Source organism: Hypomesus transpacificus, unplaced genomic scaffold (genome assembly GCF_021917145.1).
Source record: "Hypomesus transpacificus isolate Combined female unplaced genomic scaffold, fHypTra1 scaffold_323, whole genome shotgun sequence".
Lineage (NCBI taxonomy): Eukaryota > Metazoa > Chordata > Actinopteri > Osmeriformes > Osmeridae > Hypomesus > Hypomesus transpacificus.
The window spans coordinates 75,564-100,447 of NW_025813851.1; the positions used below are offsets into that span (position 1 = coordinate 75,564).

At 51.2% G+C, this 24,884-nt stretch overlaps 1 protein-coding gene across 7 annotated transcripts in view; it reads right to left on the bottom strand.

Moving 5' to 3' along the window:
* The window catches only part of sulf1 (sulfatase 1), a 32,677-nt gene extending 8,086 nt beyond the window's left edge, over positions 1 to 24,591 (bottom strand). For 3 of the 7 annotated variants that reach the window (XM_047016187.1, XM_047016186.1, XM_047016185.1), the window contains exons 1-13: positions 24,479 to 24,588; positions 15,290 to 15,558; positions 14,205 to 14,444; positions 13,240 to 13,391; positions 11,225 to 11,394; positions 7,957 to 8,107; positions 7,439 to 7,614; positions 7,168 to 7,296; positions 6,739 to 6,795; positions 4,249 to 4,378; positions 1,706 to 1,946; positions 265 to 511; positions 6 to 102 (exon numbers count right to left, since the gene is read on the bottom strand). In XM_047016187.1, the coding sequence (XP_046872143.1) occupies positions 6 to 102; positions 265 to 511; positions 1,706 to 1,946; positions 4,249 to 4,378; positions 6,739 to 6,795; positions 7,168 to 7,296; positions 7,439 to 7,614; positions 7,957 to 8,107; positions 11,225 to 11,394; positions 13,240 to 13,391; positions 14,205 to 14,444; positions 15,290 to 15,464 (1,965 nt within the window). In that variant the 5' untranslated portion in view covers positions 15,465 to 15,558; positions 24,479 to 24,588. Of the gene's footprint in view, positions 1 to 5; positions 103 to 264; positions 512 to 1,705; positions 1,947 to 4,248; positions 4,379 to 6,738; positions 6,796 to 7,167; positions 7,297 to 7,438; positions 7,615 to 7,956; positions 8,108 to 11,224; positions 11,395 to 13,239; positions 13,392 to 14,204; positions 14,445 to 15,289; positions 15,559 to 22,231; positions 22,348 to 24,478 lie in introns of those variants that run through there. The other 4 variants (XM_047016190.1, XM_047016189.1, XM_047016188.1 and 1 more) reach the window with 3 other exon arrangements.
* Between the last annotated feature and the right edge of the window lie 293 nt (positions 24,592 to 24,884).

Genomic DNA, 24,884 nt, shown 5'->3' on the forward strand with positions numbered 1-24,884 from the left:
CTCACTTCCTGGTCGACATAGCTCTTGTGATCTTTCCAGGCTCGTGAGGACTGGTAGATCTCTCTCTCACAGTGCACCGTGTCATTCATCAAGATGTAGCATCTGGGGAGAGAGACAGGCTTCATGTTTTACAGAGATCTCTTCACAACCCACTTATGTATTTCCAATGAGCCCAAATGAGAAAGTGCAGCAGGTCACAGCAGTCTTGGGTTACTGGGTTCATGTTGGGTGTAATGAGGTCCAGAGTGCGGCCACATGACTTACTTGTGGGTGACTTTGAGAGAGTTGAGGTAGCCCACGGCGTTCGTGTCATCCGCCAGCATTTCCTCGGAGCCGTCATCTGACTCCAGGTTAAACTCGGGATCCTCCGGCTCGTAGTGGCGCTTTCTGATGACACGTCTCTGGACGGCCGACTGGTCGTCCGCCTGGAGGTCGACGTCGTAGATTTGACCCTCAAACTCCACAGACAAGGACCTGGTGGGCCGGGTGTGGACGAAGCGAGGTCTGAAGCCTGACACATCAGGAAAAAGAGCATTATGGGACAAACATGAGCAGAGGTCTAGCTGCAGTTATCATTTCATCCACTAGATGGAGCCACTTCCACCCACAGCTGGAAACACCACCTCATCCTCAACAATGTGTTGGACACTGTCCAAAGAGCAAATGTCAGGACCTCATTCCGTGGTCATTTATGCCTTGCATCTGTCTCTCCTGAGAGCTGCTGTAATCCTGACCAGTGAAGCATGGCTTAAGCTCTGGCAGACACAGACACCAAGGCTCTCATTCAGCGTGATGGTTCTATAACGAGGCTTAGTCGCTCTCCCTGTCTGTCTGGCTCTCTCCCATTCACTCACTCAGTCGCTCTACCTGTCTCTCTCTCTGGCTCTCTCCCATTCACTCACTCAGTCGCTCTCCCTGTCTCTCTCTCTCTGGCTCTCTCCCATTCACTCACTCAGTCGCTCTCCCTGTATCTCTCTCTTTGGCTCTCTCCCATTCACTCACTCAGTCGCTCTCCCTGTCTCTCTCTCTGGCTCTCTCCCATTCACTCACTCAGTCGCTCTCCCTGTCTCTCTCTCTCTGGCTCTCTCCCATTCACTCACTCAGTCGCTCTCCCTGTCTCTCTCTCAGTCACTCTCCCATTCACTCACTCAGTCGCTCTCCCTGTCTCTCTCTCTTTGGCTCTCTCCCATTCACTCACTCAGTCGCTCTCCCTGTCTCTCTCTCTGGCTCTCTCCCATTCACTCACTCAGTCGCTCTCCCTGTCTCTCTCTCTCTGGCTCTCTCCCATTCACTCACTCAGTCGCTCTCCCTGTCTCTCTCTCAGTCACTCTCTCAGTCACTCACTCTCTCGCTCTCCCTGTCTCTCTCTCTGGCTCTCTCCCATTCACTCACTCAGTCGCTCTCCCTGTCTCTCTCTCTCTGGCTCTCTCCCATTCACTCACTCAGTCGCTCTCCCTGTCTCTCTCTCAGTCACTCTCTCAGTCACTCACTCTCTCGCTCTCCCTGTCTCTCTCTCTCTGGCTCTCTCCCATTCACTTACTCAGTCGCTCTCCCTGTCTCTCTCTCTCTCTGGCTCTCTCCCATTCACTCACTCAGTCGCTCTCCCTGTCTCTCTCTCTGACTCTCTCCCATTCACTCACTCAGTCGCTCTCCCTGTCTCTCTCTCAGTCACTCTCTCAGTCACTCACTCTCTCGCTCTACTCACGTTGGCCTGAGGAGGGTGGGAACTGGCGATGGGAGCGGCGGTCGGGCCGGGGGGGTTTGAAGAGGCCGTCCCCACACTGGCAGTCCCTGTCCCGGTCATAGCCCCGGGCCCTCACGCCCCGCGCCCTCACGCCCCGGGCCCTCAGACTCCGGGCCGTCTTCCTGGTGCCCTCCTTCAGCCCGCCGCCCTTACACTTCTGGATGCGCCACTTCCCAGTGATCTCTTCGACACAGTGCCACTTCTGTCCACAACAAACAGGCCCAATGGAGATATTGTTATTGTTATTTACGCACATTGTTCATGTGCGTCATTGAGTGTTCTTCACTTTGATCTTGAGGGTAATCCATCAGGCAACACTTGGACATAGCAAGGCAGACTGCACTGACGGGAAATTGAAAGTGGGATTATAAAGAGAAGAAAAACACCCACACAAGCCTCCTGCATGATCTTCCACACAAGCCTGACTGGAGGGCTTTTGACAAGCCAGCCAACCAGACACCCACACCAGAACCACTGGGATATAAAAGGGAGGAGAGACTAACCAGAGGTACCACATGAGATGAAGTGGATCGGTCTCTGTAAACACAGAGAAGCCCACTCTTTGTCTCTATGGGCGTCCCAGCAGTGGGTCTGACGCCAGTGTAGTCACCAGTGTAATCTTGGAAGTGCGTATCCGCAAAGTGTCATTCAGGCCAAACGGAGAGAGTAGAAGCTAATCATGCTAAGTGACGTGCTAATTTGGCCAGGCTTGAAGGGAGCAAGAGCAGACCTTCTCTGGTGAGTGTGTGTGAAAGAAGCTCCACTCAGACGGCTTGGGGCCAGATCAGGTTTCCTGTGGAGCTCTTAAGCACACTAATGAACAGCTTATGGACCTGACAGCGATGTTATATTATATGAGAGAGAGAGAGTTAGCAACAGAGTTTGAGAGAGAGATATCCTGTGTGGAGAGAAAGACACAGAAACATAGATTGACAGACTCAAAGGAACAGAGACAGTTCGCACGACAACTCAGGAAAATGCACACGCACGTACACACTCACGCGGCTTTTAGGACTTTTCAGTCACATTCCAGTCCCAACGGTGCAGACAGGAGAAAGAGAGATGGGAATGAGAGAGAAAGGGCTTCCCTGCATGCTGAGACATGATTGGCTAGTGACAGACCCAAAGTGCTACAACTCACTTTGAATGTCATTCACTCCAGGCCACAAAACACAAGCGAATCTGTTCTATTTGTCCCTGGTGACCTGAGCTGTTCTAAAAACAACATACTAGGACCACATGGCTGTGCGGAAAGACCAATACAGACAAAAACTACAGAGATTCACTAGCTTCTCACATCTTAGGAAAGAGGTCCCCAGTTTTGCAACTGGTGCCCAGGGTAGACATTGGCCTGCCAAATAGAGGCACGTATATATATTTTCCATCACTGTATTTGCTTCTCGTCTTGGCATTCTCAGGTTAAAACAGTCCCTTGTACATTTGCTGTGTGGGTTTGGTTTTCGAAGCCCTTGAGCAGTGGAACTCCGCTCCCCAAGTCATGGTTTCAGCCTGCAGTGGACAGGTGTGCATATAAACACATTACATTCCTGACTTCTGTGTGTGTGTGTGTGTGTTAGTAATTGTGGCCATCTGTCAGGTCTTGTAGCTCCTCTCCTCTACAGTGTATATCCTATTGTGAAGGGCACAGGCCAGTCACCAGGAGGCTAAGGTGAATCAAACCTCTTTCTCTCTCACTTCCTCACACACACACACACACACACACACACACACACACACACACACACACACACACACCTCGGTCCTTTGCTGCTGTCCTGTAATAAATTATTGAGTGTTACATGCGCACACTTACTTTGGCCATAAAAGGGATCTGGTTCACATTAGCAGGCCCTCAGAAGCCTTGTCTGCCTTTTAAAGCTACCTGAAAATTGTAACAATTTGTATTGTTCAGGTCTGCCTGCTTCATGGTCCTTTAGCCACTAATGCTAGCCTGACAGGGGCTGCCAATGCTATAATGGGCGCAGATGAAAGGGAACCCTGGGCCAATGAGTCCCTCTGCTCCAACGGTGCAAAAATGTCCAATTACAGAGCCCATTGCTGTAAATGGCCGTTTGACTTATGTTTCAGTAGACAGGTGTTACGTCAGCTGCAGACTGCATTACAGCCAAGGCTGGTTACACCTCTGGAATGGACCGAGGGAATACAACTAGTTCGATCTGTGGACAACTGCCTTTCCTTTACAACATATTCAAGTGATGAGGAAAGAGTCCCACATACACATGAGAATTCCACATACAGGATGAAATAATGTGTTTGTAAAGACTAATCTTGTACACACACACACGCACAAAATATTGACCAGCATTAGTCTGTACAAACACAAAACGTCTTCCAACAATAGTCACAACCAACACACCATTTAATTCTGTGTGTGTTTGTGTGTGTGGAACGTGTTTTTGTGTGTAGGGAGTGTGTGTGTGTGTGGAGTGTGTGTGTGTGTGTGTGTGTGTGGAGTGTGTGTGTGTGTGTTGCCAGTGGTCTACCTGTCCAGGCTGCTCACACGGCGTCTGGACCTCTGGCTGCTGACAGACTTCCTGGACCTTCTTGTACTTGGGCAGGCTGTTGGTGTGCTGGGTGGCCACAGCCGCATCCTCCTTCTTCCTCACGATCTTACTACAAACAAACCAGACAGACCGTGAGAAACACTCCAGCTGTAAACGATGAGCAATGCAACTGTAATTGATGGTGCATGTACTGCCAAGCTAATAAATGTAATGTATGATTTGACACAGTCAATTTCTTTTGCCCATTTTTGATGTGGCATTATATTGGTTATGGCAGCAGGTTGTGTCCTTTGGTGAGAGCTAGCGGGTGGCTATGCTAAGCTATGCCATGCACACTTTCCCATTGAAATGCTACGCTGTGCTATGCTACGTCTAAGTCTGAGAGCCAGCCAGGGGAGGCCTGGGCAGAGAGCCCAGTTCAGCCTCACACCACCGCTCTACCCGGGGCCAAGCGGTTTGACCTCCCCTTGGCACCAGGCTCACCCTCAGCTCTGCCAGGCCCTGCCAATCCCCATGCCAACACCGCCTGGCAGCCCGGACACACAGACAGAACGACGACATGGTACAACCTGTCCCCCTCCAGAGAGACCTGTCTGTCTGCTGTCATGTCTGAAAGTTATTTTACACCTCAGCCTGTCGCCCTTCTACCGGGTTATGACTGAGGGGGGTTCAGACAGCTGACAGCTGACCATGTTTATCTTTGCTATTCTCTCCTTTGTTGTTTATCCAATGTAACCATACTCAATGTGGTCGTTTGGGAATTAGCCTGGCAAGCAGACCCAGGGGCTGCATGTTCTGTTCTCCCTTGGTGTCACACTGGAACAGCTCCGCGAGAGGACTAGGGAAACAGATTACTGGTGGATGTTAAAGGGGGAGAGATGAACGCGCTTTAGCTACCGTGTGAGCCCGGCCTGCTGACTTTGGGTCTCTGAGAATCTCAGAGAGGTTCCTGGGAGGCTAATCTCAGCACTTAGATAATGGCCCGGACGACGGCCTTCATAAACAGTCAGGATTAATGGAGGGCTGGATTAACAGCTAAATCTCCAAAAGTCAGAGGTCACACTATTACATTTTTTACATTAGCTGATACTTGGTCATTCCCAAACACACTAGCACACACACACACACACACACGCACACGCAGGGAGGGAGGGAGGGCTGGTCTTGAGTAGCCTGCGCCCACCAACTAAACAGCTGAAAAGCAGGAAGGAAGATGGAGGATGTTGTGTTTGGGTCGTTCTGCTACATGAGATGCTGTTGCAAGCGAACACAGCCCAACTAAACACTTGAGTGACTGGTGGAATGTCACTCTGCTGTACTCACCTTCTCTCTCTCCATCTCTCTCTCTCTCCCCCCCTTAATTTCCCTCCCTCCCTCTCCTTCCTTCTCTCCATCTCTCTCTCTCTCCCTCCCTTCATCTCCCTTTCCTTCCTTCTCTCCATCTCTCTCTCTCTCTCCCTCCATCTCCCTCCCTCTCCTTCCTTCTCTCTATCTCTCTCATGCCCTCCCTCCCTCTCTTTCCCTCCCTCTCTTTCCCAACCTCTCTCTCCCTCTCTATCCCTCTCTCTCTGCACTGGGATTATGGGCTGTTAGGTTTCCTGCATTGCACCTCTGGTTTTAGCATCAGCTAAGTACATTGAGCCATGCAAAAACACACCTTATCATGTTCTCATAATACACATACTAAACCTCTGGGACTTGTGAGTTCATGCATGTGCGTTTCTGTACAGCACATCCTGTGTGTAAGCCTGCATGTGTGAGGGTTTTATGTGTCGGTAGTACACTGTTGAACAAAATCGAGTGAAAACTTGCAGATCCTTCCCATGACTGCTCTGTAAACACACACACACACACACATTCTAAGAACACACACACACCACACAATCTCCCTGCCACCCTGTGTGTATCGAGTGTGTCTTCCTGCCATCCATCAGGTAACATCAGTCTGGGACTGGGCAGCCTGTGTTTATTTAGTGTGTGTCAAGCTCCACTGTGTTACTGTAATGGATCCGGATGTCTCCGGCAGGGCGAGGACAGCGGGCCAAGGCTACATTAGCGTCTCGAAGGCGTGTTGAAAATGATAGCCAAAGAAGACAAAGGACGTGTTCTGTTTTCTTTTCCTTGAGCGGATTTGCAAAAAAAAAAAAAAAAGTATCCCTTTAAACTTGTGTCAACGCCTTTTGTGTGAACTCTTCCAATGTGCCAGTCTTGTGTAGCTTAACACACATAGACCAAACAACTGTGAGGAAGAGAGATGTTTCCATCTGTCTTCCTCTGCTTCCAGCACTACTGCGGTCTGGATACTTGGATAAGCAGACAAATCACTGGTGAGAAGCGTAGAGGAACCACAGGGATGAACAGACATCGTCCACTGCAAATTTGGGGTTCAACAAAATGTAGTATTACCATGTCAGATTTCTGCACTGCTGTGTGTGTGTGTGTGTGTCAGTTTAAAGAGCATCAGTTTACCCTCGCTCCACCAGGAATGTGTCCCTCCAGACTTTGGGTTTCCGGTTAGGTTTGAATCTGGGGGAAACAGAATGCAGATTGTTCATAGAAGTCAGATGAGCTGGGCAGTCACCAGCAGCTCTGTAGGCTTTCATCCAGACAGCCTTACGCAACCTGATTATAGACGTCTTATGGCTTTGTGGACTTAAGTAAGGACCAAAATGTGTTAAGAATGAAGTACAAACCAGAAATGGTGGTATTATAGGATTAGAGTGGATGAATCCCATATGTGGCTGAGAGAATGGTTTGTATTTGAGACTAATGAATCCAGGGTATAATGGCGTCCTTAAGCCAGTGTGGAGACCTGTGGCTCACATGAATGTCTAACCTCAGGTGTTTGGACTAATCCAGGTTCTAATAAAGGTCATCGGGTGGTGGTTCCAGACTGACCTGTTTCCGGTCTTTTCCTGCTCCAGAAGCTTGAGGATGGACTTGCCGTCCATGTCAGGAGGGGTGTCCAGCCCGGCGATGTGCAGGATGGTGGGGGCCAGGTCAATGTTCAGCACCAGGTGAGGGTTCCTGTGAAGAGACCCACAGTTGATGGGTCACACTCAAACTGTAAGGTCTAAAGCATGTGGAGTATGACTCCACACTACCAGCTGCTGTAGGACCATGATTTTCTCAAGCTTTAATCTGGTTTCCAAAGTCCTGTCAGCCTTACACTGCAGCTGGCTCCACATTGGGTCCTCTGAGGAAGAACGGGACTCGGATGTCAAAGTCGTAAGGCATGGACTTCCCCTTCACCAGGCCAAACTGACCAATGTGGTAGCCGTGGTCAGCAGTGTAAATAACATAGGTGTTGTCCAGCTCACCACTCTCCACTAACATGTCGTAAACCTGGGCGAGATAAAGACAGAGAGAGAGAGAGAGAGAGAGAGAGAGAAGAGAAGAGAGAGAGAGAGAGAGAGAGAGAGAGAGAGAGAGAGAGAGAGAGAGAGAGAGAGAGAGAGAGAGAGAGAGAGAGAGAGAGAGAGAGGGAGAGAAGAAATGGATGGAGATGGAGAGAGCCAGAGGGAGTAAGGAGCGAGAGCGAGCAGAAAAGAGACAAAACCTTCTGGTTACTCACCAGCATCCAGCAACAGCAGAAACACACAGACTTCACATTTTGACCAGGATGAAGTGAAGATGTATATTGACAACTGATGAATGAGCAGGGAGGGAGGAAAGGGATTCCCTTACCTTCTGTACAGAGTCATCTACAGACATGAGGGTCTGCAGCCTCTTCCTGTGGAGGAAGTTGGTGAACTCCATGTGGATAGGCCTCATAGGGCCTGTGTATTGCATGATCCAGTGTTTGTCCATGTTTGGTGCATAGTTGTAACTTGGGGTTCTGGGCAGAGGAGACACACACAGAAACTGTTTCAATATCCAGGGAAAACATAACCTTGTTGTGGGAATGAGACCTGTCTACAAGGATTCTACAAAAGCTTCATATTTTTACCGTACCCACTCTATATACACATACTAATGTATTGATACACAGTAGTGAGCACAGGTGGGACATTGTCCAATAGGCTAGAGGTATAACTAACACCCTCCAAGTATCTATAAAGAGGCCATTTTACGTTTCAGTAGGCACCTGCCTACCATTTCTCAGAGCAGTAGCAGCAGGTGTCTGTGGACTAACCTGCTGTCTGCTGTATTTGACAAGCATCAATAACAGGCCTGTTTGCTCAGGGAAATGTCCTAATGCTTCGCTGTGGTGTGCTGGCTGTTTTTCCACACCTCACCCTCACTCCCTCTTCCTCCCCTGGACCCTCTCTCTCTCTCCTCTCACAGCGAGACGAGAGTCTCACAGTCCTGCTCTCACTTGGCAAAGCGGAGTCATTTGAGGGTTGGCACATGCTTGGATAAATATTAGGCCCCAAAGTTTGCAACAACCCCTGGACCGAAAACTAATTTAGTTATGGTCATTGAAGGTGGGAGACTAAGAATGCTGGGTAAACAGAGAGAGACAGACTGCAGAGACAGAGAGTGTCGTGTGTTTTTTTCCATCAATCTGCTGTGGTTGTATTCCTGGGGACACTGGGTGTTATTTAGTCTGGCTCTGGAGTGTGGTGTGCGGTGTGCAGGGCTGTTCCAAAGGACATCTTCTCCATGTTGTTTACAATGGTTCCCTAATGTTCTCACCTCGGGACACAACATCCTCCTGTGAATACTTGTCATCCGTACAAATGATGTAAGGGAGAGTTGGTTATGTGGTTATCTTTGCTGCACCTCCCCTCTCCTCTTGTCCCCGCCCCGGTTCCTAGCCCTGTACAGTGCAGCCCTCTGGTCTGAGGGCCTTAATGAAGAGAGGCTCTGGGAGAGGCTTTGCTCAGATGGCAGTGGTCGGCCTCCTGCCCTCTCCTCCTCAGGCTTCCTTTGTGTTGGTGGTGAACTCTTAACCCCAGCCATCCAGGCGGTCTAATAAGCCCCACAAAGGGACTTGTCTCTGGGCACCGGGCCACTGAGAGCTGGAGTATGGGGAGGCTGGGCTCATGGAGCCCAGGAATGTGGGGGTCAGAGGAATGAAGCCAGTCCATACAGGAGGGGGGGGGTCCCACCTGACACCTGTCAGACAGGGTTACCTGTGTTATCCTGGGATTAGTTCCCTCCAAACCCCTGTGTCCAGGTCAGAGCGACTCCTAGACACACAATGACCCGGGCGCAATCATGCTCAGCTCAGGAGAGGGCGGGGGGTGGGGGGGGGGGGTTAACAACCTTAGCTTTAGGTTATTTGCCCCCTTAAGCTAAGTGTTCAGTTTTGTCCTCAACCTCAACTGTTGAGGCTCAACACAGTGGTGAGCACGAAAAAGAAACCGCCACTGCAAGTAAGATGTTCTTACAACCAAACATCCCCAAAGTGGAGGTGGCATATTTCTCTGTCTTCCCCAGAGAGAGACACCTCGGGCGAGGAATGTTAATGACATTAGCATCAAACCCTCCCCTGCTATTGCTGCTTTCAGAACGCTACGCGCCTGTGTGATTTACGAGCCCGCTCCCTGTGACTGCCTCGCAGCGTCTTCCAGTCCACATGTATTACACATTAGCTGTGGCGCTGCTAGCCTAGCTTGGAGGTCGAGGAGTCCTAGGGCGTTTGAGCGTTTAAGGTAACACAGCTAAGCTAACACAGCTAAGTCAGCAAAGCTGACAAGGTTTTGTGACCTGATGTCAAGCAAGGCTAAGCTAGTAAGCTAGAAAACTTGCTAAGCTACGCTGCCTTCATAAACAAGTGTGCTCCGGCGTAAATGGCATCACAGCGGCATTGTTTTGGCAAAGGTTTTTCATTCCACAAAGAGGAGGGTTTGGTGTTTAACTAGCTGAAGAACTGTTTTCATGTCAGGGGCACCATGTCTCCCATTCCAGTGACTTGTCCCTCCATCCTGGCAATGGCTCTATAACATCCCATAATTCACACACAGCATCAACACGCCAGTCACCGCAGCAACCCTCCAAGCCACCCGGGGGGCCTCATGCCCTCTGTCCGGAGGCTTGCGCTAAAAATAAATTAATAATGTCACAAAGGGTGTTCCAGAGCGCACAATGCATTCCTCACATCCCAGGAGCTGCAGGGAGAGAGCATTGATTGATATGAACAGGGTCAGGAAGTCCTCCCTGAATTACATAGGAGGGAGGCAGGGAGGCCGAGAGACGGAGAGAGAGAGAAAGGAAGAGACTGAGTGACAAGGAAAGCGAGTGAGACACACAGAGAGAGAGAGAGAGAGAGAGAGAGAGAGAGAGAGAGAGAGAGAGAGAGAGAGAGACAGAGAGAAAGAGAGAGAGACACACAGAGACAGAGAGAGACACAGAGGGAGAGAGAGAGAGAGAGAGAGAGAGAGAGAGAGAAAGAGAGAGAGAGACAGAGACAGAGAGACAGAGAGAGAGACAGAGAGAGGGGGGGGGGGGGGGGGGGAGAGGCATGCAGCCTGGACCTCACTCTCCGGCGCCCCAGGGCACCCTGGGAGGCGAGCGGAGGGCTGCGGGGGTGGCAGGGCGTGTTGCCATGGAGCCGCCTGTGGGATAGGAGCGCAGCCACGGCTCGGTGGTGATGGATCAGGGAGGGCCACCGCGGCCTTGGCATGACAGCAACGCTCCATAAAGCTTCCATCCCCAACTCCCGCCCTGGTATGTGCCCCAGCTATTCTGAGATGATAAATCATTTTGATTTCACGGTTGCTGAGTCATGTGAGGAAAAGCCGCCTCGCTAACCTATCATCACTAGAGATGAGGGCTATGAAAACTGCAATATCGTTTTAGGAGTTCGTAGACTGAAATGTCTGTCGAAATCGCATAAAGCAAAACAAGCCCTTTGGGTTTTTGAGCGTGAAAAAAATCCCAGCGACAACAAAAAAAAAAGTTGTCCGACAGGGTCTGTGAATGGCTGTACGTGACTATTTATACATTTGTGTGTGAACGTGTCCAGGCATGTGCAGCGGACGCGCGTGTGCATGTGAGAGAGACTTACATGTGTTGTGATGCGTTGGGGAAGTGTTCCGAGTACTGTGGAGCGGAATCTTCCGGGCCGTGGGGCGCGGCGTGGCTGATGACCATCATGACCGGCCTGTGAGGGTACACCCGCTTGGACATACGGAAGAAGTTGATGCTGTCGTTGGTGATGAGGTCCGTAAAGTAATCCTAGAATGGAAAGACAGAACACTTCATCTATGTGGAACTAGAAGCCATTTATACAAATAGCTCTACTGGCTTTAACGCCAGGCTGCTTCCCTCTGTGTCTTTAATATTTTGAGAGTTAAGTCCAATCAGGAAATCCCATTGGCTTTCAAGTACCAGAAGAATGGTTTATGGGAAGTGAAGTCTTTAATAACGGGCTTTCCCTTGTATCTCCACATCAGGTGCCAAGAGTCAAAATTCGAGCTTCCCAGTACCTGCACCCTCGCATGCAAACTGGCGGTTGCTAGGCAGCATGATCCTCTCAAACGAGAGGTTGGCGAGTGAGATTTCCCCACCAAATGTCACGCGTGTGCCAGTAAAGGCTGATTCATGTTGGCCCTATGAATAGTTTTATATGGCTGACTTTAATGACCTGGCGGCAGTGCCAAGGCTGGGAATTGCACGCACATGAACCGGCTCAGCCAGATTCACCACCCTGGTTCTCCCTTACCCTCCCAGCTGGAAGGCCCGCTCAGTTCCCCCCTCACGGTCGCGTCAGGTCAGCTGAAGGTAACCGTAGTGGCGAGGTTGGAAAAACTGCTGTGACCACCGGTCATTGAGGTCAGCAGTGAAGTGAATGGATACGACCACGTTTACCCTCGGCGGCCGTCCTGGAGGTATCAGCCAACTGGCCCATTGCGAGGCCAAATGGTCTGTCTGTGACTGGCTGGGAGGACTGTGAGGAGGGAGGGAGGGAAATGCTTGGGCGTGTGCATAATCATCTTACTCACCACCCCATGGTGTGAACCCTGACCTCAGACGCTCGTCAGATGAGTGAGGTCATTGGTTGCCATGCCTCACTGAGTCGCCGTGTCTGTCCTGGCCTTGGAGAGTGAACTGTGAAGGATTCTCCATTTCTCACTTCCAGCCTCGGTGGCCTACAGTGACTAAACTCAGGCAGATTGGACATGCTAGATAACAGGGCCTGGCTGGCGTGGGACTGCCGTGGTTTCCAGGGTCTGAAACCACGTGGTGCTCACCGGAGTTCGGCTCGTAAACACTCCATCCTCAGCTGGTGTGGGGAACTTTACACCTTCCTCTGACCCCACAAGCAAGTCATTTGGCATCCTAGTATCAGTCCAAACATTTATTCACCCTTCCTTCAGGCCGACCAGGGTCCAAATGTGCCCAAACCATAAAACCCCTGCTCAAATTCCTCCTTCCCCCAGCACTAAGCTGCCTGGGAGGACACTGGCAAGGAGCTGGACTGGGAAAACAAGGCTGGCCTGACAGCTGGTGAGAAAACACAGGGGGGAGATGGGCGCCTACTGCCATGCAGAGCTCTACTCCTCAAATCCACCATGCAGGACAGTCAGACCCAGTTTTCCCAAGAGGATGGGAAAATGTCTAATCTCTCATCTATGTGTTATACACAACCCTTCCATAACCTCTTGAAAGAGAGGGGTAGAGAGAGAGAGAGAGAGGGCAAGGGGAGAGAGAGGGACCTGGACATACAGTAGAGGCAAGACTCAAGTCACAGTGAATGAGAGAGCAACTCAGGGTGGTAATTTCCAGAGACAACACGGTGCTCCCGGGGGGGGGCGTGTCTGCGGCACGCCACGTGACAATAATGAGCGGCTGTGGCGGCGCGCGAGACGCCACCTCAACACAACACTTCCCCTTTGATCTACCCCAGCATGTCTGTTCGTCTGCATCCCCCCCACGTTACAGACCAGACCTGCAATTAGCCAGGCGAGCACCTCACATTTGGTCATAAAGGGAAAACAAATGGGTGATTGGGGTTAACGACCCCCGTCTTCTGCCCGGAGGCTGGCGCGGGGGAACCCCACGGTGGCAGTGGGCACATACCTTGGCGTACTCCGCTCCGTGCTTCTCCTTGTAGCCGTTCCGACACACAGTGTAATTATAGAAGCGGGAATTTTTGATCAGTCCCACCCACTCGCGCCACCCAGGCGGGATGTAGCTGCCGTTGTACTCGTTGAGGTACTTCCCGAAGAACCCTGCGCAGGAAGACAGCGGCGGGAGAGGAGGAGGGGAAGGAAGAGAGATGGAGGGGTTGGAATCAGTGCTGTGGAGCATCCTGACGGATATCGGAGCATTTCTGTCCACTGTCAAAGCTGGCTGCCCCCTCTCCAACCCTGTTCCCAAACTCTGGAGCGTACCTGTTAATATCTGTTTGCTTTAGCATGTGTGTGTGTGTGTTTGCGTGCTTGGGTAAGTGCAATCTCTCGTTTTTTTTACGTGTGTCTCTCTGTTTTTTCTGCGTGAGCCTGGCTAAACATCTTCCCTCGAGCCTGGGCGTCGTGCCAGCCGTTCGCGGAGAGGTCTAATTGTAGACTAACGTATCGGCTGGAAACCGCGGGCCGCGTCGCTGCCCACAGGACCCCTGGAGCTGCCCAGTGGAGTGCCTGCCCATCACTCACACAGACACCAGCCGACTGCCATGACAGGGGCCTGGCACCCAGGCCATGTTTGCATTTCTCACTCAAGACAGGCAGAGAGGCAGGCAGGCTATACATTTCCAGTAAGAATGTGCTCTGAGTGAGAGGAGGGAACAGGTCGATGAATGAGCCAACTGGCCATTTGGGATGCGTCGTGGCTGACTGACTGACCCCTTGGCAGTGAGAGGGACCCTCGGGGGTGACATATGGGTGCATGGGGGGGGGGGGGGGGAGAGGACAGGGAGACCGCTGTCGGCTCGTGTTTGTTGGACGACGTTACACTGCCTTCAAAAAAATAAATGGTGGTTGAATGGTTGCCTGTGTAGAAAGTTCTGGAAAGTGAGTACGTGTGCCCTTGTGTGAACCACTGACCTGTCCGGTAGCCTGTGTTGTTGAGGTAGACGGCGAAGGAGCGCGGCTCGTGCTGGGCCTGCCAGGAGGGGGAGGAGCAGTTCTCATTGTTGGTGTAGGTGTTGTGGTTGTGCACGTACTTCCCCGTTAGCATGGAGGAGCGCGACGGGCAGCACATGGGCGTGGTCACAAAGGCGTTGGTGAAGGAGGTACCGCCGTCCTCCATGATCTTCCGGGTCTTGTTCATCACCTGCAGAGAACCTGAGGAGAGCGGAGGGAGAGGGGAGTAGAGAAGAGGAGGTGAGAGGAGGAGAGAGGAGGTGAGAGGAGGAGAGGAGTTCCACTGTCTGTTTTGAATTTCCATTTTCATGCTGCGGTAACTCTGCTGTAAAATACAGAAATGCCGTCAGCAATAAAAAGGATCGCAAACATTCAATCTCCGTTTGGATAAATCCTACACATTCAGATCGGATGATTTCAGCTTTCCTCATCTCGTCCCTGGAGACAGCACAGTAATCATTATCCATAATGCATACGGTAAACACAAACTGTGGAGCCTTCAGCCAGATGGCCACGCTGTTTGTGCTTATGTTCCCAGTTGAATATTTCATGTAGGTCCACAATACATTTTTAAATCTTACAGCATATAACCCCAAGCTCCCTGGAGGGGAGACGGGTGAGAGGGGAAAAAGGGGGGAGGGAGAGCGGAGGAGGGGGGGGGGGGGGGGGGGGGGGGGCAGGGAGAGTTAAGTAAGCAATAGGAAGAGATACAGAATTAGACAGAAAGACTGGAAGGACAGATGGGGAAACAGAGAGTGACAGCCAGAGCCAGGAGATGGCCCCCAGCCCCAGGCCGGCCAGTAGCAGCCTCCTCTCTGACCTCCACACATTTACATTTAGTCATTTAGCATACACTCTTATCCAGAGCGACTTACAGTAAGCACCGGGACATTTCCCAAAGGCAAGTTGGGTGAAGTGCCTTGCCCAAGGACACAACGTCATTTGTGCACAGCCAGGAATCGAACCGGCAACCTTCCGATTACTAGCCCGATTCCCTAACCGCTCAGCCACCTGACCTCCACACATGCAGGGCGACAGACTCTTACCCAGCTCCACGTCTTGGTCGTCGGTCATGATGAGGATGATGTTGGGCCGGATGTTCCTGCGGTCCCTCTGGATGCGTCCTCTGAGGCCCTGGGCCCTGGTGGTGAAGGAGGAGCCGTCTGCGGGGGCCAGGCCCCAGGAGAGCAGCACCAGCCAGCAGACACTCTGCAGCAGCATGCTGCCCCTGACACGCAAGCAGGAGCCAAGGGAGGACGACTTCCTGCCAGGACACTCTTTCACAGCAGCACGGCGATCACAGCTGAGGACCTGTCTGAGAGGGGGGAGGGAGAGAGAGAGAGAGACAGAGAGAGAGAGAGAGAGAGAGAGAGAGAGAGAGAGAGAGAGAGAGAGAGAGAGAGAGAGAGAGGGGAAGACATTAGAATAACGGATAATAATAGTCCAAAAACGTTATTGCCAATGTGTTTGTACGACGGAAAGTAAAAGGAGACAGAAAGAAAGCGACTTAAAATAGTCAAAAAAAGTTACATTTTGTCTTCCCAGAAATATACTCAATGACCATCCCAGATTCCCACTAAAACGTTCAAACATATTTACTTCCAAGAATCGCGCATACATCTGCTCGCAAATCATAACTGCAAAACAATCATACATCCATCAGCAGTTTGGAGGTTGAACTGCTGATCGTCCACCAAGAACAACTTTGTTAACAACCTCAGCATGTGGCAGACAGCTGAACGAATTACTGTCCTACACACAAATATCTAGATCATCCCGCTTCAATCTCAACTGACCTGAATTCATATATGCATAATGTCTTCCCAAGAAGTTAAAATAAAAATAACAGGACCCGAGGCAGTCAGATAATATAGATCTCACCAGATGGACTTCCCTGTCTCATATTTTGGATTCTGTTCCTGTACTATTCCACTACAAACACAGTCAGACAGCCAGGCAAACAGGCCGGCAGGGACTGTAGTCCTCTCTTCCTTTCTGAGATAACATGCGTTCAGTCTCAGTCTTCATCTCTCCCTCACTCGCTCTGTCTCCACACCGCTCCAGCCGGCTGCTTGCCCAGCTCAGAGTAGCAGGGTCATCCCATTGGCTGCCCGTGCAAAAACACCCTCCACCATTCCTCAGCACAAACCAATCCAAACTCTTTTCCCATCTGTCACTCAGAATTCCCCCTGGGTCCGCCGGGCCACTGGGGGGTGGGGGGGCGGGGGGGGGGGGGGGGGGGGCACGCCAGAGGGGGAAACGGGGCAAAGGGGTTCTGCTACATTAACCTCATACCCCTGTCGCCAATCACAGATTTACCCTGAGTCATCCCAGACCCCCCCACACACACACACACACACACAAACACACACACGATCCCCCACCAAATCACTGGCCACCATCTTCTGCTTGGCAAGCCTCACTGTCTGTGTGCTCAGCCTGGCCTGTCAACATGTTCTCGATGCCCGTGCTGACCATAAAGATACATTTAACAAAAGCCTTACTCACCCTAAAGCCCTCGCTGAAGCCAAGCCCTATCGCTTTACAACAGGCCCACTCCATATCCATCAGAAACGAGGCGCTTCTGTTGGAGTAGGACGGACCATGACCCTGTGGAGATGGCTCCATCATCTCTGCTGACAGAACACCGTATGTTCAGCCATATTGCTGAGTGGCACCATGCTGCTTTCCCCATTATGAACTAATGAGCTGGAACCACAAGGCAGGTCTGCCACACCTGGGCTAGCCCATCCCCCACTGAGAGGCCACGCCCCCTCTCCGGGCACACAGGGGCTGGTTCCAGACCCAGCACTAGGACCTCTGCCTTGGGTGTAGGGAAAGAGAGTGGTCTTTGGTTCACCCTCAAAGGGAAATGACTTGAAAAGGTTTTCGGTCGGTCGCCATCGCCCACAAGGTCGTTCCAGGTCGGCTTGGATGTGGAAAGGGATGCAGAGTATTTGTGTTTAAGGGCTGGAACACTACCCTGGAGGGAGGCTGTGATGGATGAGGTCAAAGCCAATGTGTGGGATCCCAGGAGACTGATAAGACGTGAGCAGAAGGCCAGGGGCGAGCCCATCGCCACAGCCCTTCCTGGGGTCACAACATGACAGCTGTCCACAGCACACAGCGCTACAGAGCAGAGACCACATGCATCAGGAAAACAGCACCTGGGCTCAGTGACTGATCCGACCTGTCACAGGAGGATGACAGAAACAACACAGGGTTTCCAACCCCAACACGCAGGGATCTGAGGTGGGAAAAGATACGTTTCAGATATATTTTCTAGTCAATGGACTCTGCGTCTGTCTTCTCTCTCGGGAGATGGTGCAGGAGATAGGCCAGCCCCTTAGACCAGAGTATAAGAGCTTTTTTGGAGAGTATTTCAGACAGGCAGTGTCCCGGCCAGCTTGCCCAGTCATCCTGACAGCGCTGTCCAAACACTGCAGGCGCTGTTTGTCTAAACCCCCTCCCACACGGAGTGGCAGAGTGCACAGAACCCTCACACCGGATTACACACACCCATCCTACACACCCTTCATAAACATACACACACACCCACACAGTTACATACACATCCTTCACAAACAGACACACTCAAACTCTTCCCTCTCCCTCATTTACACACACACACTCATACAGTCAAACACTTTTTATATGGGAAATCTTATTGTTAAATACCCCCCCCCCCCCTCACACACTCATGAACCACACACCCTCTCCAACAGAGGAAAATCCTCAACGTCTGAAGAGAAGGCGACCGCAGATGAAGAAGATCATTGTGGGATATTCCGCTAACCCTGCAGCGCTAACATGGTTAGCTCCCGGAGCCTGAATGGCCTCGTTCTTCTACGTAACAGGATTGAGGCTCTAACACAATGCCATAAAACTTGATCATGCGCTGGGCGGAAATATGATTAAGATGCAATGGCTGCCCACCGCCAGAGCATCCACCCCCACCACAACCCTGTCCTCGGTGTCACCTCTCAGAAGTACATGCAGTGTCAACCTCCATCCCTCCCTCACCCCCGTGACCACCCCCCACCCAGCCCCCTCCTACATCCCCCCCACCCACCCCCCAGCAACCCCCTCAACCCTACCCTCTGTTCTCTTCAGAGACAGCATGACAGAGACGGCCGACAGCTCGCCCCTACTCGTCTTGAACATCCCCATAAAGCCTTGGTTGCATCGTCTGTCCCACCAAAGCTGTCCTGACATACCAACATACCAGCATTACCGTGAGAGACGGCCCACTGGTGGAGCCAGCGTAGGGGGGAGCAGGGAGCTGACTGGTTGAGTGTAAGGCTGGTATGTGGAGATTAGTGGGCGCTGTTTGTACAGCAAACTGGGGAACTGGATGGATGGATATATGGATGATAAAAGAGATGGATGAGTGGATGGATGGATATATGGATGATAAAACAGATGGATGAGTGGATGGATGGATGGCAACCACACACCACTCCACTGCCAAACAATAAAACAACAGACATGCCTCACAGACAACAACCTGGCTGTGGCCCAGACTGTGGCCCAGACTGTGGACCCAGACTATGGCCCAGACTGTGGACCCAGACTGTGGCCCAGGCTGTGGACCCAGACTGTGGCCCAGGCTGTGGGCCAGACTGTGGACCCAGACTGTGGACCCAGGCTGTGGGCCAGACTGTGGACCCAGTCTGTGGCCCAGACTGTGGACCAGACTGTGGCCACAGCCAGCAGCACAGCTAGATCCACTAGATCCACTCTCTGAAAAGAATGTGCCAGTAAGGAGCTCCATGGACCATGATGTTCTGGAGAGTGCACACACAGACACACACACACACACACACACACACACACACACACACACACACACACACACACACTGGCTGTGGGATGGGGATTGTTGCGTTTCTCTCTCCAGCACAACACACCCAGAGCCGATGACAGACAACTCAAAGGACAAAATCATTCTGTGACTGTAAACATGTATATCAGGCACTCCAATATACTGTGTCCGATGTCCTGTATATTTCAGAAAGATACAACAGTTGTCTTGACAAAAACTACCACAAACAATGACGGCCCTCAAATCTGTCAAGTTCTCCTTTTTTTCAAACAGGCTCTTTCAGTAGCCTTCTATACATCTGTGGGTTAAACAAGAGGTCTTTAGTCAGGGGGCAGAGTCAGAGGACCACAGACGACGTTGTTTCTCCTTCTTCTTTGTTTCTGTGGATTAGCGCTAATGGCTCTTTAGATTAGCCTTTACTGTACTAGCCATGGCTAAGCTGGGGGAAGAATATTGGGGTCAGACAGAGGGAAGATAAGGGCCTGAGGGTTCAAAGGAACCAAACAAAAAGGGCACTATGGACTTTTCAGTCCAACACACAGCTGCCAGAGATGGAAAAAAATGCCCAATTTTCAGATTAATGGTCCTAAACACAAGGGACCTTTGCCACACCTCAACACCACACTAATCTTTACTTTCATGACTGTAATGTCTGTTTTCTCATCTCAAAATACCCAGACTTCTCCGCTTCTCCGGTTGTTTGGTTTTCCTGCGCTGCACAGCTGCGTCTACTACGGCGTACATGAGAAACACGGCACCGCTAGCGAAGCTAAGCTAAATGGGACCAGCGGGCTGTCTGCCGTGCCTCGCGGTGAGGGCCTCTAACCACACGACCCCCTGCTCCCTGACCGTCCCCTGACCCGTGTGGTTATGTGGCTTTGATGGTGGCTAGTTTAGCCTAACCTCAGCCACCTGGGGCTACCCACACACAGGGGTTAAGCCGGGGGACTCCGGGGCAGGGGGGTGGGGAGTGGAAGGGGGGGCAAAGACAAAAAAGGCACAATTAAGAGCAGAGTGCGTAGTAGCTTTTAGAACGGGGCATTGCCTGGTGGTGCTGCTCTACCTTCAGCCTCATGGTGTGTGTTGTGCTCTGTTGCTTCTGGCTTGTCCCTTACTTGGGGAGGCCTGCTTACATGTCTGTCTGCTTGTCTATCTGTCTGTCTGTTTGTCTGCACTCATCAAACGTTCCTTTACCAGGAGGACAATGGAGAAATGAAGAGAGGAGACCCCAGGAATGCCAGGGTAGAGACACTGAGCTACTGTCTGGGAGATCCTCAAGTTACCCTGAGAGCCAAGAAAAACTGCCATCAGAATTCCTCAATCTCCAGGGTGAGTCTGTGTCTTACTTTGGTCCTTGTTTAATAAGGACAATTGAGGGGATTCTTGTTCCAAGAAAAGCTGGTCAAACCCAAACCAGATGCCCTGGCCCCAGAAGTAAAGCAGCCGAGTCATAAAGACCCTTTCCATTAAGGACAATGGTCATTTCAAAGCACCTCAAATCCCCTTACGAGTTCTCTTTTTTTCCCTTTCTTATCCTTTCTCTTTCTTAATCTCTCTCTCTCTTCTCTGCCGAGTCCATCTCTGGAGCGGCCAAGTCACAGTGGAACAATGGCAAATGAACGAGAGCCTGATGTTATGGTTTGAATGCTGTTCGCTGTGGAGAGTACAGCACAGCCTACAACTCCCAAGACAGTATGGAGAGATAAATAGAAAGAAGAGGGAAGGAGGGAGGGAGGTAGGGAGGGGATAAAATATTGCAGCAGAGACAGGTCATGAATGGGAGATTTAGTTGTATGCTGTGTGCATGCAAACATTGTGTGCCAACATGGTATTTGGACGTAAAGACTGAACGCAGAGGACAGGGTGGGGGAGGGTTAGCGTGCAGACAGAGAGCGGGAGGAGAGGAGAACCTTCGGATTCAGCCTGAGACCGGACCCAGATTTCAATGCGGCCTGATTACTCCCACCTGATCTCAGAGGGGGGAAAAGGATTCTGAAGCTGCAGAAGCTTCATGTTGAGGTTTTTTCCAAATGTTTCTCTAATCCTGGGGAATTTGGCAAGGCACTCACCAAGGCCCTGATACACTGAGGCTGTGTCAGATCCCAGTGGCCAGCAGGCTGGGGGCACGGAGGTGTGTTGCCCGCCAAGACCTGCCCGCCAAGACCTGCCCGCATCCCTCACAGAGTTCACTGAAGGAGAGCTCTGTCCCACCGCGCACACACACACACACACACACATGCAGAACAACTCACATCACACACGCACACTCACACACACCGTTTATCCAATGTACTCAGAGGCCTCTAAACGAACATTGTCTGGCTCTGAAGCTCTTGGTCAAACAGGCCTGTGAATGTGAGTGTCGACCAACTGAAAGCCGTTACGTGTCGAGCAACAACTCAAGCCTCTAGTGATGAGAACCAGAGTTTTTCAGTCCAAGTGTCAGCAGAAAGTTTTACAACTCTCCACTTGACAGTGTGCTGGCATAACTGATCTTGTTTTCCTGAAGTGGTACTCTGTCCTGGGTTTGAAGTGGCACTGTGAGGACTCAGGGCGGCTCCTCCTCCACCAGCCGCAGCCTGAGCTGGATCTCTCATTTCTCAGCACGGTGGTCATGTAGGTAGCTACTGTAGAAAAGCGGCCTTGTGTTGAGTGAAACCTGAATCTGGATTGGCCAGGCCAACAACCGCTGCATCCATCTTAGGAGGGGGGGGTGGAGGGGGGTGGAAGGGGGGGGACCCTCTGTAGTGCCAAGAGCACCAGAACCCCGCCATTAATTATGGATGCGTGATGTAAATATATAATTAAATCAAACCTCCTCTCACAGACTTCAAAGGCAGCAGGACTGCCACCAGGTGGCCCCCTGGGAGAGCAGAGGAGCTTTAGGGAACACTGAGAGGGAAATTATTAAAACACACAAGGAGAGGCTGTATCGAGATGGGAGTCTGAGGAACCCCTGTGCGGTGTGTGCGTTTGGGTGTTCTTGTCTGTCCGTGTGTGTGTGTGTGTGTGAATGAATGTAAAAGACACACACACACACACAAACACGGAGAGAGTAGCAAGACTTGTGAGGTTGAGAGGGTGACTGAGTGCATTTATAATTTCCCCTGCATCTGCCATCTACACCAACGCTATTCTCCAAACTCCAGCTAAACCCTCGTACCTGACCAGGGTGCAGGTAATGTCATACCCGGGCCACCCTACTCTGCTCAGCAGGAGGAAGGGAGGGCATGCTCCATGGTCCTGGAACACTGTATGGGAGACTTCTAGGAAGCTGCTCCTTTAACAGGAGAGGAGTACTAAAACAGACCATTGAAAGGGTAGAGAGAGAGAGACACACACACACACAGACACAGAGAGAGAGACAGACAGAGAGACAGAGAGAAAGACACACAGAGAGAGAGAGAGAGAGAGAGAGAGAGAGAGAGAGAGAGAGAGAGAGAGAGAGAGAGAGAGAGAGAGAGAGAGAGAGAGAGAGAGAGAGAGAGAGAGAGAGAGAGAGAGAGAGAGAGAGAAGAAGAGAGAAGAAGAGAGATGGAGGAAAATGAAAAAAGACAGACAGATTTTACAGTGGAAAATAGTACTAAAGACCAACCATCACTAAAGGTGGGTTACCCTTTGTCTTGCTACGTGTCAAACATGCCTCAAACTAATGATTTCCTCACCATCGAAAAAGAACCTCTGCAAATTGTTTCAATGGGTTTCCACTGAGGTCATTGTTTTAAAGAAATAAATGACTTTTTTTTCCATGGAATCAGCTGGATGGTGGCATCAACAGCCCTTCTCCGGGGCAAATCCTGTCAAAGCTCAACGTTTGTGCGTTTTTGATTCCCCACCTCAGTAACCCTGTTCCTCTGTTCTGACTGAGGTGGGACGTGTGTCTTGAGACCCACATCTCCTGTCATAGAGCCCAGGCTCAGTGGAGAGAGCAGGCATGTAGTGTTAGGGACGGCCTGCTGAAGGGTCATTAGTGCAGTCAGAACGGACGGGGGCTTCCCTCTCCCTGCGTGAACGCCGGTTATTCATTGACACCAGTGTGAGGAGAGGAAGCACTGAGCTGGACCCGTTTACTGACCCACACTGGCACTGCTGAGATTAATGAGGCAGACTCAAGGACGACTTGTTCAACAGATTTGTTTAAAAAGGACCGGGCTTTTGTTTTTATCAGCAGAAATGTAGGGCTTGCTTGTGGACATTGTATGAACATTGCGAATGTATGTGTGTGTGTATGTGTGTGTGTATGTGTGTGTTGTTAATACATCGATAAACTGCTAAATTTACTGCAAACAGCAGAGGAACACACACCTGATAACCTTCAAGAGAGTTAACTCAACTGTAAGTGGAATGCACACTTAGAACATGGTTTCAGAGCAATTTCAACCCACAACCACTCTCCAAATGGGATGAGACACTCACAATTATCTGTGGGACAGAACATACAATGCCTGTCAAATGTTACGGATATCTATATACAACTTCAGCTATAGCGCTGAAACGATACACCCCCAGAATGTGGAGCATGTGCGGGCGTATTCTAACGAAGCTGTAGTCAGACTGACCCCCAGAGAAAGCAGGCTCCGTGACCCTGGCTGTCATAAACACAAACGCGTCCAGCACCACCACATGACACCTCATGTAGAAATGTGTTTGCCCCAAAGACACTGCACTGCCTACCCTAGCCTGCTTATGCTCTCCCCTTGTCTCTCTGTTGTTCTGACACACACACACACACACGTGCACACACACTTAGACATGAGACCTGCTTGCTAGCATGACAGACACACACACACGTGCACACACACTTAGACATGAGACCTGCTTGCTAGCATAACAGACACACACACACACTGCAAAAGTGTGTTTGACACAACCCGTAATCTGTATTCATGAGCCTTCGTTCAGTTGCCTGGGGCTCAATGTGTGTGGCTTTCTGAGGCATGCCATAACGTCATTTGTAATTCAATTAACTTTATCTTTCCTGGCAAAGACTCCTTCACCTGCCCCCAGAAAACAGAACGTATCGCAAAAAGCCAACGTCTTCTCAGAGAGATACAGAGTATGTTGCTTCCAAAAAAAACATCACAACATGACCTCGCCTTTCCTAAGACATTCCTTTGAACTGTAACTGTACCGGACAGCTCTGGGCAAAGTTAAGGAATGTTATCTGCTGCCCTCTTCCACACCGTCCAGCTCCACCCACACACAGGGAGGCTCCACTGGGGCAGCAGGCAGACCCTCACATCTTAATGAGCCTGCCTTCCTCTCCTTCTCCCTCTCCGGAGAGGTCGGGGCAAGTGTGGAGGAGATCACCGGGCGTTTCTAACAGTCAACTAGTGACAAGAGATGGTGTATGTAAACAAGGTCAATCGTATTAGCTAATCTCCCTCTGGCCTCTCTCCTCGTTACTCACACGGATGTCGTAGTCAGGGCCGACTCACGCCTGGCAGCAGTCGTACAAGCTGTTTGGCTCGGATGCGCTGTGACGCGTCGCCCGGGGAAACTGCGTCCAGATCTGATGGTGGCGAAGAAACGAAAGTCTGTCAGTCTGTCTGTCTGTCGGACTGTCTGTCTGTCTGTCAGTCTGTCTGTTGGACTGTCTGTCTGTACATCTCTCCCTCTCTCACACACCCACGGCCACGAGGACAGAGGGGCTGTGCTGCAGCTGAATGTCCAGGACAGAGGGGCTGTGCTGCAGCTGAATGTCCAGGACAGAGGGGCTGTGCTGCAGCTGAATGTCCAGGACAGAGGGGCTGTGCTGCAGCTGAATGTCCAGGACAGAGGGGCTGTGCTGCAGCTGAATGTCCAGGACAGAGGGG